Below are 15355 nucleotides of genomic sequence, written 5' to 3' on the forward strand. Positions count from 1 at the left end.
TTGTTTGTATTAATTTTCTCAATGAACACAAGTAAAACAAATAAAAAAAGGTTTCTTAATTTGGAGTATTGCTGATTTAGGAACCTGGTATTAGTATTGCTGTATTTATTGGTAGTAACAGTGCAGCAGCTGTGTATTTGGCCTTTTCATCTGAAAACATCGTTTCCGCCCAACTAATATAGCACTTCCGGTTTGTGTGTGAAAGGCGGAAGCAGACAGACCTGCAGAGAGAGAGAGAGGGAGAGGGGGAACAAAGGACGACTGAGTGAGTCTCTCTCTCTACGCTGCTTACAGCACGTTACTGGAACTTTAGTAACTTCGGTTTCAAAACGACTTAAAATGTAGGCTATTTGTTTTACCACTAGATAACTCAGTTAGTCAGGTTACCGGTAGCTCCTTCCCTCCGTCTACCGTCACCGTTAGCCGGTAGCCGGTAGCTGGTAGCTGTTACCGGCAGCGGGACTTTGTGTTGTTCGTTAGCCTCAGCAGCAGATCGCTCACGGTGCACGCTCCTCAAGTGCCAATCGGTCTGCACGAACGCATGTTTTGTGTGTTTTCTATTTGTGAGACTAAGCTGCTCCTAAACGCATTGACTGAATGATATTCTTCAACATTATTTTGGGACAGATGGTGTCTTTGTGTGAGCAGGGTCTGCTAGGAGGCCGAGCCGGTGAGCCACGGCTTATAGAAGGAGGATAGCCACGGCTTATAGAAGGAGGATAGAACATACATGGGTGTGGGGGGGGGGTATGACGCATGCGCAATGTAACTCAAGCTGCGTTGCGATTGGCTCAATTTCGACGAGTGCAGGCCAGATTCTACTGCGCATGTGCAATACCCCTGGAGGTATGACGCGTTGATGACGCGTGACCCAGCCTCCTTTCCTTAGGCCTTGCGGTCAGCTAGCGCTAGTTAGCTTCTTTAGTCCCGTCAGCCATTGTTATCATTCGTCGTTTTAGTCGGTCATTTAAAGTCATTTACCGGGTGTCTTTTTGCTACTTTGGCTACCAAACTAGCAACTGTGATAGCGGACTGGTTGTAGTTAATTTAATTTGTGTGGCTGATTGATCTCTTTTTCCTTTCTCCAGGTTAACCAGTATGAAAACAGCGTCCTCTGCTTAGCCTCGTCTCCAGCCACCATGTCAAGTGAGTAAACACACACACATGTTGTTAATACTGTACGAAAAAAACAAAGATCACTTCATTGGTGGTGTTCCTGTTATTAGAGCAGGCAGCATATTATGTGATGGATCTGTAAGTAGTGAATAGTAAACACTATCATAGCTCTTGTGTATAAATAAATGAATGAATGATTGAATAAATCACAATTCAAGAGAAGAGATTGCACGAAGTGGCAAATGTATCTATGTAGAATTATTTCAAATAAAAAAAACTCAACATTATTACTGTATATGTTTTTTGTAGATTTATAAGAAATACAATATTAGTCACGGCCTCAGTGCAGCCTTCCTGCAGAGCAGCTACTCCAGTCTTCTTATAATAGCCTAAAGTAGAGCAACAGTCTTGTTTTAGTGCCTTTGAACACATCATCTGTAATGTGTGTATACTATATACCGTATACTGCATACTGTATACTGCGTTCCTGAGTAGTATGCAGTATGCGACAGTTAAAGTGATGTATTTAGCAGTATGCTAGACCAGGCTTTAGCCTTTAAACCAGCTCTTAAAGCACTGGACAACAAAAACGTACCACTATTGTAATATTATCGAAAAATACAACTTCGATTTAGTTGATTTATGTTCTCTTTGTTTACTTTATAAGATACTGCAGGTTTATATTTATTCTACAAGCTCATAGTGAAGTGGGACAAACAGGATCATCAACGAGGGGAGACGGGAAATATAAAATATTGATCCACAAAATTTACTCAAACTGCTTTTTCAGTTACAGCAACAAACCAGTGAACTGATCTCCCTCCAGATATTAGAGTAATGTTAAAAGGGTCATGTTGTCTCAGCAGGTATCTCTCTGCCCCGTCAGAGGATGCTCTTTCCCTTCCCACCCGCGCTTGTGGAGCTTTTCAATTCAAAAGTCAGATAAACACAGGTTCCCGTTTATTTATAATGAACATGTGCGTTGTGATATTTTAACAAAACTATCCGTCAACAAGGAAATAAAAGCCTGTTCTTTTTTTTCTCTTCTTTCTCACACAGAACGACCATCCTACGCCCCTCCCCCTCCCCCTGCCCCTGCAGCAGTAAGTGTCCAACCGGTCTCAGCATTTTACTGTTTAGTGGCCAAAGGGCCATTTTAGCTCAGTACACTCTTTTGGGTTCACTTTTATCTTTCTTTCTTGCAGTCTTACTCCCTCTGCCTTTTTGATATTGCTTTCATTTAATTCCTTTCTCTCTATCTGAACACACAGAGGTTGCCACAGAGTTATTCAGCTCTCCATCATCGCTCTCACTCCTGCTTTTTACTGTCATACCACCACTTATTTAAGGTCTTGCACAGAAGGGATCAATGTGCCTCATGCGCTTTTACGAAGTAAATCTGATTTAAGATCTTGAGGCTTTTCTGCACCAAATGTCAGAGTTTAGCACATATGTGTACAGTTATAGCGTCAACAACTTCCAGTATCAGGCCACGGCACTGTTTAAAGTTGAAATGCAATGTTGCGGTCAAATGGCTAATTAAATGCAACTTGGGGGGTGATGTGAGCTTGTCGCAGGGTCCTGATTTACATGCAACGCTCACATTCAGATTGCCAGCCTGGCGGGCCAGTTGCCTTTTTTACCTCGCATGATGACATCATGAAAAACAAACCAAGGAAAACAATACGCATATATTTTCACGTTTTCCCCCCTTTTCACTTATTTATGTTGATCCCTCTACCTCCTCTTGTTTGTAAACCATTTCTCATTCGTGTTTTGTCTCATTTGTCTTCCATCAGCAATTGCCTACCACCCCAGGGTTTGTGGGCTACAACCCTTACAGCCATCTGGCCTACAACAATCTCCGGCTGGGAGGGAGCTCCGGAGGCTCCAGCAGGGTAATGAATTGATGGAGGGATTTGGAAAAACAACCAGAAGAAGGGGATGGTGCAGGATAAGAGGGAGGGTAGTAAGAAACTGTCTTGGGCTAAATATAGGGGCACAGATATGGGAAAGTAGAAAGAAAGGAGCCTCAAAAAGGTTTAGAAGGTGGTGCTAAGGAAGGAAATAAGATGTGAATAGACGATCAGTAAAATCTTTGAACAGACAAAATCGAGGTGGCGGTGAGAAAAAAGTTGTGTTCAGTTTTATAAGCAGCTCATTTACGGCTCCCACGGTTTTCTTTTTAAAACGGTCACCATCTTTTTCCCGTTCATATAGTGAAATATACCACAGTTGGGCTCAGTGCGTATCCACAACCTGTGGTAAGTACTACCTAAACTAGTATTAGGCTGCTAATAGGGATGCTAATTTTTAAAAAATTCTTAACCGATAACCGACCCACGTTAACTGATTATTAGCCGTTAACCGACAAGATTTGTGCCTCGCATGCAGCGGTGCGCCAGCTGCAGTGTATGAGGACAACAGACAACTGAGTCCCAGTTCACCATCAGGAGAGCTACTAGAACCCACGGTGCTGCGTGTAGTGTCGCGGACATGCAGCCACTTTCCCAGTAAAAGTCTCCACCGCACATTTAATCTGTAGCTCTGCTGGTAGCTTCGTGATCGCCGCCGCTCTGTCATTGTGGCGTAACTTTTGCGAGTGTACGACAGACCGTACGTGTGTGGCGGCGGGGAGTGTGGGTTTGTTGGTGGTGTTCTAGCTGTGAACGTAGGTGTAGCAGACAGTGTGTGTACAGTTTCTTTGTCGGTGAATAAATGCTACGAGGCTACAACTCGCTCCGCTCAAGCGAGCCATAGACCGGAGCCAACTTCCTGTATCTTGCAACTCCGGCTCCGCCGCTTAAGGTGGGCTCTTAAGGTGGACCAGCTTTTCTCCTTAAAGAGACGAGCCGCTTCTCTGAGTGTCTCAGCTTTTTGATTCATTATTAATATTTCTTTTAACTGTTTTATCCGATAGCGTAAATCGGTTAAAGTTCTTAACGTCAGTTAACGGTTAAACGGTTAATTATTAACATCCCTAGCTGCTAAGTTAGCTGTAGTTAGTAGTTTAATTTAGTTTCTCAACAAATTAGTGTTTTTTGCCATTATACCAGAAACATAGTTTAGGGTTACATTTTTCGGACAGTGGAAATGAAAGTATAAGAACGTTTTCAACCGCATTAAACATAATTCTGACTCAATTAGACTTTTCAATGCAGGCTGTATAATACTGACGTCTCCTCCACCAAACATATTTACTATCATTCAGCTAACGAGTAAAAACAACCGTGTAAATGTAAATTACTGGGGAAAACCTAATCAGTCCTTGTGATTGATGATTTACCTGTGTTTACCTGTCTAGTTTTTAAGCTTGAAACGCTGTATGAGAACACAGGACAGTAATAGTAGGCTATATGTTTTCTATTTTTCAGTTTATGAATGTCTTTTAGTGTGTTTTTACTAGAGGCACAATGACACCCCCTATCTTAATGTGTTGCTGCATTCTCCGGTTCAAAAATGAATCTGTCAGACAATAACTAATGTTCTCTACAAGTCATAGCAAGACCCCTCACCAACCATGAAGATCAAACATTAAAAATCTAAAACAAAAAAATACGTACATTTGTCAGGATAAAAGAAAACTGGCCAAATCAAACTGTCTCGTCACCGTGCGCAACCTTTTAAAGCGCCGCCTCAGCCCCGTGTTCATAACAGAAGTTCTCTCAAGACACTTTTCATATAGAGCGTACTCTGTAATCAGTTTGACAGTTCCCTCTCAAGTCCTGGAGAACTGGTGCATGTAGCCGCTGGGGAATAGGACAGCGGTGTGTCTGACTCAATGCCACCGTTTCGTTTTGTAGGCTTTCGTAGTAAACAATGGGTGCTGGTGTGTGTGTGCCCTTTAATGCCTCTCTGTGGACCCATCACCCACACCTCAGGTTTAGGGTTACCTCTGCTCTTCTGTAGTGGTGAGATGAGGTTTTCAAAATGTTTCTGAATAACCATTTGATTTGTCACAGTTTGAAAAACATGTAGCCCGTGATGTATTTTTCCCTCAGACTGTTACGTGGGGGCGACGGCTATATTAGTAATGCTGTAAACAAAAAGAACATGTATGGACGGAACAGTTACCCCTTTTTAGACTCGTGCACAACTGTCCCATCATAAAAAAAAAATATATAGAGTGACGGTCACGGCAGTTTGACTTTCTGGCCTATTTTAGACTGAAAGCGAGTCATTTTCATGCATCGCCTATGAGTTCCTGGGTATTACAGGCCAGAACTTAAAGGTCCCAAATTATAAAAAGTGACATTTTCATGGCTTTTATATTATAAAGCAGGTCTAAGTTCTATTTAAATACTGTGAAAGTATCGAAACGCTTAATCCACGGAGAAATACACACGTATTCAGAAACTGAGCTTTTGAAACAAGCCGTCAGGATTTCTGTCCATTTGTGATGTCACAAATATTCAATATTTAGACCATTTCAAAGTTTTAAATGTAAACATTCTAAATGTGTCCCAGTTTATTTCCCGTTGCAGTGTATGTTTATGACATCAGCTGACAGGAAGTAAACATGGACCCAAGCTGTTGCTTAGCAACGCAATTCCATTGAAATGTACTAAAACGGAGTGTTTCAAACAGAGAGTAAATACAGGTATATTCAAGCAGACAACATTAGGAAAATAAAGGCTTTTTTTAAACATTAATGTATATAAAAGTGTTCTAGTTGAAACTCAAAATACAAATATAAACCTGAAAATGAGCACGATATGTCCCCTTTAATGAATATCTGCTGTCTCTCTCGTTTGGTACCACTGAATATATCCTTTTTTTATGGGATGCTGCCGTACAGCTCTCGGTTAGCCTACTTTTGGCCAGTCGGGGGTATCATTTGCCTCGTCGTCACGTTTTTTCAGATGCAGTGGAAATGTGAACAGGAATGGCCAAAAGGAATTAGATGCCTGATTTAAGTTGGTGGTGTTTCAGCTCCCAAAGCTCACATGGCTTGTTGTCTGGCTGCCTGGCATTCAGCCAACCCCCTAAATAGAAACCAACACCGTTTCCCCTTTTTGTAATAGTTTTTAGAACCACTTCTAGCCATGCAACATGCATCGTGAATGCATTTAATCCTGCTGTAGTTATGTATCGTCATGTTTACATGTACACCTCTTAATTTGCCTTCACACAAGCCTCGGCATGAACAGACCATAAACAGCTGATGTTTTTTTTTCTTTTCTTTTCTCTCCTCTCTCTAAACCTTTGTCCCTTTTTTATGTTTCTCGTTCATCTACATCCCTCCCATCTCCTCGTTGACACTTCTTTGCCCCCCCCCCGCCTCCCTTGTCTCTCTTTCTCTGCTTTCCCCTCCACAGAACTCCACGGGCATCACCGTCCCAAAGCCTCCCAAACCTCCAGACAAGCCACTGATGCCTTACATGCGGTACAGCCGGAAGGTAAGCAGGAAGGTAAGACACCCATCCACGGTGTCTGCTTTTACTGCTTGTCCTCCCATCCCCTGAAACGTTGCAGGGGTTTTAGGGTGGGAAACAGCCAAGCCATGACGCCTTCACCACCACCTCAACCACCCAGTGTGGAGACTCTCCACTCTTGTTATGCCGTTGTCTTCCAGTAGCCTCCTACGTTTGTCTATAACTATGAAGAGAACTTACATCTCCTTGTGTGTCTTTCTGCCAGCATGATCTGCTCCTGCCTTCGTTTCCCCCTTTGTGCTTGTCGCTTCGCTGCTTCTCTAGTTTTTACAGCTGAAATTTTAACATTGAATATGCCATAAAGACAAAATCTACTCTAAACGTTCATGTTCATATAAAACGGGAGATTCTGTCTTTAGATATATTTCATCCCATTCCATTGCAAAACGTGCTTTATCTTATGTAAGTTAATAATTCTGTCCAATAGATTGATCATTTTGGAGCTAATTTCTTCTTTCTTTGGCACTTTTCCTCCTTTATTTCCTTCACTCTCTTATAGCAACCTAACTTAGCCTCAACTGCAGTAGCCCTATTGTGACCATGTGTTGTTTGTGTGCGTGTGCGTGTGGGGCGATGCTCCTGATGGTGCATGGTGTGTTTGCGTCTTGCGTTTGTGTGCAAATGCAAGGTATGGGACCAAGTGAAGGCATCCAACCCGGACCTGAAGCTGTGGGAGATTGGAAAGATTATCGGAGGGATGTGGAGAGACCTGACCGATGAGGAGAAACAGGACTACCTGAACGAGTACGAAGCTGAGAAGGTGAGCCGCCGCGAGTGTCCTAATTACGGCCGCACGGTACTGTGTACTTTGCAGTATTTTTTTACTTGTGTACACTTTGCACAATTCTGTTGTCCATACGTCTCAGAAAATTGTGTCGGTTGGAAGGACAGATCTTCAGATACTGTGGATTACTTAAATACATTTTAGTATTCAAATGACAAGTCAACAGCATACGGAGGACGAGGTGGAGACCGTAGCTTTGGTCTCAAGGGCCGGAGTCTCTCCTCCTCTGCCTGCCTTCACTCACACATCGCGCTCGTTCTCTCTGTCACGGCCACCACCCTCAGGAAAAAAGCTTCAAAGTAGTCTATAAGGGATGAGGCTTTGATGCATATAGGTATTGGGTGGAATGTCCCTTTAATTGCTAACAAGACATTTAACAGTAAAAGTCTGTGAACTTAATAACAAATGTGTTTTTAACAGAAACGATTGATGGCCCATAGGACCAGACAGGCAGTCCTATTATCCTGCTCAGCTTATTTGCTTTTTCTCTCTCTCCATCTCAGATTGAATATAACGACTCGTTGAAGGCCTACCACAACTCGCCCGCCTACCTGGCCTACGTCAACGCTAAGAACCGGGCCGAGGCCGCGATGGAGGAGGAGAGCAGACAGAGGCAGAGCCGTATGGACAAAGGAGAGCCGTACATGAGCATTCAGCCCGCTGAAGACCCTGATGGTAAGTTTTAGATATGGATGTTTGAAAATCATTTAAAAAGTGTATCAGTCGAGATATCAAAGATGTTTGACAATAGCTTGAAAACATGAATATATGTGAAAGCCAGTGCATTTATAATGAGAATGTGTGGTGCTACAAAGCACTGAAAGCAATGTTTGAAGGTCTCGTCAGATGGGGAGCGACACTCCGCCTGCGTACTCGCTTGGATCCGCGGGGTCTGACCGCGCTCCTCATGGGAATACACAGACAGACACACAAGCGCTCCGCGAGTAAACGTCAGGCGCTATGCGTAACAACCATGGAAATGTGCCGCTGTGCACTACTGTATGTATCCCTGCCCTGCAGGTACAACTGTGTGGTGTCTCATATATCCATAATCACAGGCCCATTTGTTGACACATGACCCTGTTCAGACCTGGTATTAACATCTGTCCTCAGTGATCGGATCACAAGTGACCAGCTTTAAGTAAGTCTGTTCACACCTGGTATTAGAATGCGTCTCCACATGCGTCTCCAGTGGCCACTTGTGATCCGATCTCACTTCCCCGCTCTATATGCAAATAAACATGCAGTAAACACACGGTTAATACAGCAGCCGTTGTGACGTAGTATTATATGAGTGTCAGTAGTAATATCCTACATATTCGTGAATTTGGGTACATTTTTATAACATCAAAATAAAAGGTTATTGTACCGGCGACCTCCGCGCCGCCAGCACCGCTGCCTTTGCCAGATAACGGGGGTACAGAGAGCCGGGGAGGAGAGAGACAGTCGGTCGGGTGTCAGCTCAGAGCAAAGCAGCGGAACAAAAACACTGACACATCTCCGACAGTATGATAATAATGCAGTCCTGTTCCTAGTCTGTAGATATGTAGTCAATAAACAAGATATATTTTAATATAATACAGTTGTACCGACAGAAAACAGTAGAGCACAGAGGCCGTTTCAGCCGGATCAGTTGATAGGCGGTCCTTAATGTGGCCCAGGACACATTCACTACACACTGCTAAAAGAATGTGGTCACATGTGGCCCAGAGCACCTCTGAAAGATCCGATCTCAATGCGTCTCGAGTGTGTTCACACCTGCACTTAGAGCTCTCCACTTGTGGTCCGATCACTGAGGACGCATGTTAATACCAGGTGTGAACAGGGCCACAGCGGCATTCCTAGTCTTCGATGCCAACCACAGACTGTTACTGTCGATAGCTTAAATTAGCATTGTCGTCAAAACTACACATAACATTACCTGACACATCCAGTCTGGCGCCGATGCTCTGCCGCGTGAAAGCCCTCCTGTTTGTGTCCCGAAAATAGTTTTAGGTTTCAGGGAACTCAACAAACGACAAGAATCCGTCTCTCTTCTACTGATTTGCACTTCACATCGCGAGGTGTAAGGAAACAAGTTAAAGCCAATTCAACTCTGGCAGCGGGTGTGCGTGAGACGAGCACGATCGCGACAGTTTCATGGGATTACGCCCGCTTATCGCTCCATCCTGTCAGATCTTCTGCGCCTCTCGCCTCTCATTGAAAATGAATTACGAGCCGCAATCGTTCAATCGCTCCCCATCTGAAAAGCCCTTTCAGTGGGATTCTTTGTGCTTTAAACATACAAAATGGTTTGAAGGTAATTTTAGGATGGACATCTGCAAAGCGTAAGCGTGTGCGTGTGCGTGTGGTTAACCTGCTCCTCTCATGGCGGTCAGCTCAGTGTCCTCTTTTTTCCTCCGTCCAGACTATGATGACGGTTTTTCAGTGAAGCACACGGCAGCCGCTCGCTTCCAGAGGAACCACCGGCTCATCAGCGACATCCTCAGTGAGATCGTGGTGCCTGACGTCCGCTCGGTGGTCACTACGGCCCGCATGCAGGTCCTTAAGAGGCAGGTCCAGTCTCTCATGGTGCACCAGGTAGGGTTGAACGAACATATCCTCTGCCATTGGGGGGCCCAGAGAATATGTGAGCTGAGAGGAGTTCAGTGGCTTTTTATTTCCTTCTAAAAAAGCATGTTGGAGAATGTTGTCCTGTGCACATGATGAGCACCTCAGAGTCACACACACTCGGCCTCTTTTGTGTTTCAGAGGAAGCTGGAGGCAGAACTTCTGCAGATCGAGGATCGCCACCAAGATAAGAAAAGACGCTTCCTGGAGACCACTGACTCCTTCAACACTGAACTGAAGCGGGTACAGCATAACTTTTTTTTTACCTAGAGACAGCTGAGTGAGAGGCAAGGCTGAGGTGTTCTGATTTATAAAAGACAAAAGGAGCATCCGTACTGACGCACGTATTCACCTCACTTTATTTCTTCTGATTTGTCCTTTGCATTCAATCAGCTGACATCTTAAGCTTACTTTTGTAAATGGAGAATAGAGTTTTGTTGAAGCCATTGTTTTACTAGTGTTCCCTCTTGTCTCCAGTTGTGCAGTCAGAAGGTGGAGGTGGACATGGAGAAGCTAGCAGCAGAGATGGCCGCTGCCGAAGAGGCGGCCAGGCGGCGGGCGGAGGAGAGGGAGCGTGAGGCGGCAGAGCAGGCGGAGAAAGCTGCTCAACAGGCTCAACAACAACAACAACAACAACAGCAGCAGCAACAGCAGCAGCAGCAGCAACAACAGGAGGCTGCTGGAAACAAAGCTGCAGAGCAGAGCAGTGCTAATGCTAGCAGCACAGCTAACCCCCCCTCAGGGACCAAGGAGGAGGACAAGCCCACCCCAATGGAGACAGGTACCTACACAGCAATCAGAACTCCCACTGGTCAACCTAGGCAGATGTTCCTGTAGATATGGATGAAAGCCGTCTTAATACGTCTGTAAAGGGGCCAGCTGAGATGGTTCGTCCAGGGTGCCCAAAATTTCTGACATTTTTCCTAAAGGGTAAAACTTTGTCCCTACTTTAGCAGGGGTCAGGCAGTCATGCTCACATTTGGCTTGATTTCCATGTGATATTTATAAAGTTGCTAAAAGACTCAGTGGCTGCAGTGAGCCCGGTGCATTGTGGGTGTTGTAGGTTTTCTACCTTCTTAGCAAAAGAGAATACCACAGCCCCCTTTTCTGTTTTCTCTTTCACGTTGCACCACTTTCAAAAACTATGTGCGCCTTTCTACTTCATAGACATCTTAGTTTTATGAAACACCCTCTTTCCAGCGGTGAGATCCTTCTTTAAGTTTCCTTAACCAGGGTGGAGTTGTGAGATGAAGTTGTCGGATTCTTTGGGATGCTGATTCCCAGGTATCTAAAACGGTTCACTTTATGGATGCTCATTTTGAAAAAAAATCTTAACCGATAACCGACCCTCGTTAACCGATTATTAACCGTTAACTGACAAGATTTGTGCCTCGCATGCAGCGGTGTACGAGCTGCAGGAGCACAACAGATATTGGTTGACGGGAGTCCACAGTTCACCGTCCGGGAGCGTTAACTTAGCAGCTACGATGCTGCGTGTAGTGTCGCGGACATGCAGCCACTTTCCCAGTAAAAGTCTCCACCACACATTTAGTTTAGTTTAGCAGGTTGTCAGCTGTGTGTCTGCCCGGTGTAACTTTTGCGAATGGCCAACAAACAGTGTGTATTTGTGCTACGTTAGCAGCTCTAGCATTGTCGGAGGCTTCGTGCTCGCCGCCGCACACGTAGTCTGAGTAACTTTAGTGAGTTTCTAACAGACCGTGTGTGTGTTGGTGGTGAGTGTGAGGTTGTTGGTGGCGTTCTAGCTGTGAACGTAGGTGTAGCAGTGTGTGGACAGTTTATTTGTCGGTGAATAAATGCTACCAAACTACAACTCCTCCGCTCCGCTCATGGGCTGTTAAGGTGGACCAGCTTTTCTCCTTAAAGTGACGAGCCGCTCAGCTTTTGAGTTAATTATTAACATTTCTTTTAACCGTTTTAACCGATAGCGTTAATCAGTTAAAATGATTAATCTTGTTTAACGGTTAAAGGGTTAATTATTGACATCCCTACTGTGTCTTCACCTCCTTTTTCCCTAAAGTCATGTTGTTCTCCGAGCACCACTCTGCAAGCTTGTTGATTTCCTCTCACGTCCACAAACTTCACAAGTTCTCTCCATGTCACGGGTTGCAGTCGTGGGTTTAACAGCAGGCAGGGTTGGGGGGTCTACGGAGTGACCGGGGTCTGTTTGTGAGGAAGTCCAGTATCCACTAGAGCGGTGCTCGAGCCCAGAGTGCTGAGTTTGCTCTCAGTTTTTAAATCAAGGTGTTCAAATCAAGTATTTTAACTAAAGCATTTCTCTGTCTCCGTCTCCCCAGATGAGGCGCCGTCTGCGGAGCCCTCCTCAGACCCCCAGCCTGCTCCGCCTCCTCCGTCTGACCCCCCCTCTTCCGATAAAGCGACCCCTCCACCCGAGGCAGCCAGGGAGACCAGCACTCCCAACAGCAGCTGCGCCCCCAGCGACGACAGCAGCAACAGCATGCCCCCCCCCTCCTCAGACAGCAACCCCGGAGCAGCAGCAGCAGCAGCAGCAGCAGCCCCCGACCCCCCGGCGGCTCAGGAAGCCAACTCCAGCGTGGCTAACCCTAACGCGGCCGCAGTACCTCCGCCACCCCCTGCTTCAGAAGAAGCAGCCCCTCCTCCTCCACCACCTCCACCTCCACCACCACCACCGCTACTGCCCTCCAGCCAGAGCAGTCAGCAGCAGTATGATGTGTAGTAGTCCGTTAGTAACTGTACAAGTCCTCCCCCGTGCTGCAGCTCTCCTCCGTTCCTCCTCTGTGGGTGAAGCAGCAGCAGCTCTAGTGGTGTGGTGGCTCTATCGTAACGGATCTGGTGAATGAGCGGCGCTGAATGGTCGAGGGTCTGATGGTACGCTCAATAAACAGTCCACATGTGTTTCATACAAGAGAGAGATGAAGGCTTTTCATCACCCGGCCTCGTATAGCCGGGCCAAGCAGCAGCCTGTTGGAGAAGTCCGCCTACTCAGCATGATGATGTGACTGAATGAATTGAAATGTCACCAAAGAGTACAAAATTTGACCCCGACCCAAGTTTGTGTTCCAGGCGTTGTACAAGCCGTTCCTCTGTTCTAATCATGTCCAGCATAAAATAACCACATACAGGGTAGCAGGGCGCTGTAACATGGTCAACAGTAACGCCTCCAACTTAACACCTATACGCCACCGTTAGTCCAACATCCATCCATCCATCCATAAATCCTCAGATACATCTCCAGTTGACAGAGAAAAGCAGCACATTTTTACGTTTAAAGGGACTGTTTGTAACTTCTTACAAATCATTGCGGGTCGGTGTCCCATGCGCGCTCGCCTGTGGCTACCCCATTCAGACTCAGACTCTCCCCTGTTCCCTCCGGCCGCGGTCGGGAGGCTGAGGCAGGAAAACACAGTATCAGCATTGATTCATGGAGAGACCTTCGTCTGGTCAGCTAACATTACTGCCAAGCAGGTGATGTATAGAGTGATATTGTACTTTTAGCTGACGTGTGTCGCCTCACTGTTTTGAGTGATGCTCGTTCACGTCTATGTAGAGCGAGCACAAACGCGAGCAACAGGACGCTGACTTTCGTTGACTTAGCGGCCACAGGTGTCGCTGTTAACAAGCATTTCTGATTCTGACAAACAGTCCTTTTAAGCGGCTGCAACTACAGAGCGTATGTTCGGGAAAAAAACTAAATAATCTGTCGATCCTCTCGTTTAAACTACAATCCTACATCGACGAGCTACTGTGTGAAGGGCACTCGTTACCATGTTCCATAAGACTTCCTAGTCTATGACACCAGGACAAACAGGCATCCATAGATCCAATGTAAACTTCACTGTGTAGTCTTTGTACTGACTTCCTCACGCTTCTATATCAGCTCAGCCTCCGTGTATAAACCTTTAAATCAGCCCCTCAGAGTTTTCTTCAATCACATCACAGCTGCAAACGTGAGGGGTACATTATTACATAATCCATGTTCAGAGTCTGAGTCTATGTCCCCCCCCACACACACACCTCCCCCCAATTTAAAACCTCACAATTTAGTGGATTATCAGTTTGTGTGAATTGCAGAACTCCTACTGTTACTACTTTGTGTTTTTTAGAGACATAGTGGAACCTTTTTTTAGATGAATATACTCCAATGAATCCTGTGCTCGACTGGGGATAACACACTTTAGGATTGTTTCCAGGTATTTTAAATAATTGCTGCACTCACATTCTGCATGCTAAATACTAACCATAATCCTGCAAGAATCAACTATGAACTGAAGCATTAGTCAAAGAGTTGAGGCCGAGGAAAACTTTGAAAAAAAAGTTGAAATGAAATGTGTAGGACAAAATGAAATGATGGGCACGTCTCCGATTGTGCTTTTTTTAAAAATCTGTGGGTGATTAAATGACTTGCGTTGAGTATAGACCGTTGACATGGTGTTTTGTTCCCTGTAGAAAGAACCAACAGTCTTTTTAATGTGTTCAGAGCTTCTCTACCAGGTGAGGCTCTTTTAAAGACTGCATATTTCCTGTTTACACCGCAAGCAGAGAAATGCATCCTAATGTAACCTCAGTAAATTTGTGCATTTAAAGGACTGTTTTTCTTACTTGAATTGGACTGTTTTTAGTAATATGCCTGTTTTTTGCATCTTTCTTTTGTACTGTCTGAACTTATCTATCCAAATAAAGATGATTTCTCAGTCCCTTCGGTGGCTTTTCTGCTACAGTTCGAGACATTACTGGATCTTTTCACCTCTTTTTTAAAATGAGGTTTTCTCTTAAAGCTTCACTAGGCAGTATATTTTTGGCATCATTGGGCAAAAATTCCATAATAACCTTTCAGCATATTGTAATTCAAGTGGTCTGAGAGAAAACTAGACTTCTGCTCCTCATGGCTCTGTTTTCAGGCTTTAAATAATCTAGCCCGTGACGGGAGACTTTGACCAATCACAGGTCATTTCAGAGAGAGAGTGTTCCTATTGGATGTGCTCCGGTCATGTGACCGTTACTTGGTGTTCCTTCACCAGATTTCACAATGGCGGCGGCGTCACAAACTTTCTCATTTCATAGCTAAACCGTGCACTACAAGATGATTCTGAGAACATGTGAGGAGAGAAATAGGCATTAACGTAACAGAATATTGATTCATATTTGATCAGTGCTGCCTAGTTTGACCGTTCGGTCGGAGTTCGTCAGTGATTGACAGTCGGCTCTCGCAGACGGCAGACAGCAGACCTCAGATCAGCTCTTACTGCTTGTTTTCCTCCGGTCTGTGAAATCTTGCAGATACCGTTTTTTTCCCCAGGTTACCTGTTTCATGTACTACTGTCAGGATATAGCGACCGTTTTATAAAAATAACTTTTTTTTAATCATATTTGCTCCAATCTCGCCTACTGCAGCTTTAATTCGACCTTTACA

The 15355-nt window shown here is 44.9% G+C and overlaps 1 protein-coding gene across 4 annotated transcripts; it reads left to right on the top strand.

Moving 5' to 3' along the window:
• Positions 1 to 145: 145 nt before the first annotated feature.
• LOC141779988 (SWI/SNF-related matrix-associated actin-dependent regulator of chromatin subfamily E member 1-like) lies at positions 146 to 14639 on the top strand. Of its 4 annotated transcripts, none has more exons than XM_074655025.1 (11): positions 148 to 265; positions 1089 to 1146; positions 2176 to 2219; positions 2916 to 3014; positions 6435 to 6527; positions 7180 to 7311; positions 7839 to 8010; positions 9743 to 9915; positions 10087 to 10188; positions 10423 to 10726; positions 12261 to 14639. In XM_074655025.1, the coding sequence occupies exons 2-11, from the start codon at positions 1140 to 1142 to the stop codon at positions 12659 to 12661; spliced, it is 1527 nt and encodes a 508-aa protein (XP_074511126.1). In that variant the 5' UTR covers positions 148 to 265; positions 1089 to 1139; the 3' UTR covers positions 12662 to 14639. The 4 variants fall into 4 exon arrangements, with proteins under 4 accessions (XP_074511128.1, XP_074511129.1, XP_074511126.1 ...); XM_074655026.1 differs by having other exon boundaries at positions 6435 to 6515; XM_074655027.1 differs by lacking the exon at positions 2916 to 3014 and having other exon boundaries at positions 146 to 265.
• Positions 14640 to 15355: the final 716 nt, after the last annotated feature.

The sequence above is a fragment of the Sebastes fasciatus genome, chromosome 13 (genome assembly GCF_043250625.1).
Source record: "Sebastes fasciatus isolate fSebFas1 chromosome 13, fSebFas1.pri, whole genome shotgun sequence".
Classification (NCBI taxonomy): domain Eukaryota; kingdom Metazoa; phylum Chordata; class Actinopteri; order Perciformes; family Sebastidae; genus Sebastes; species Sebastes fasciatus.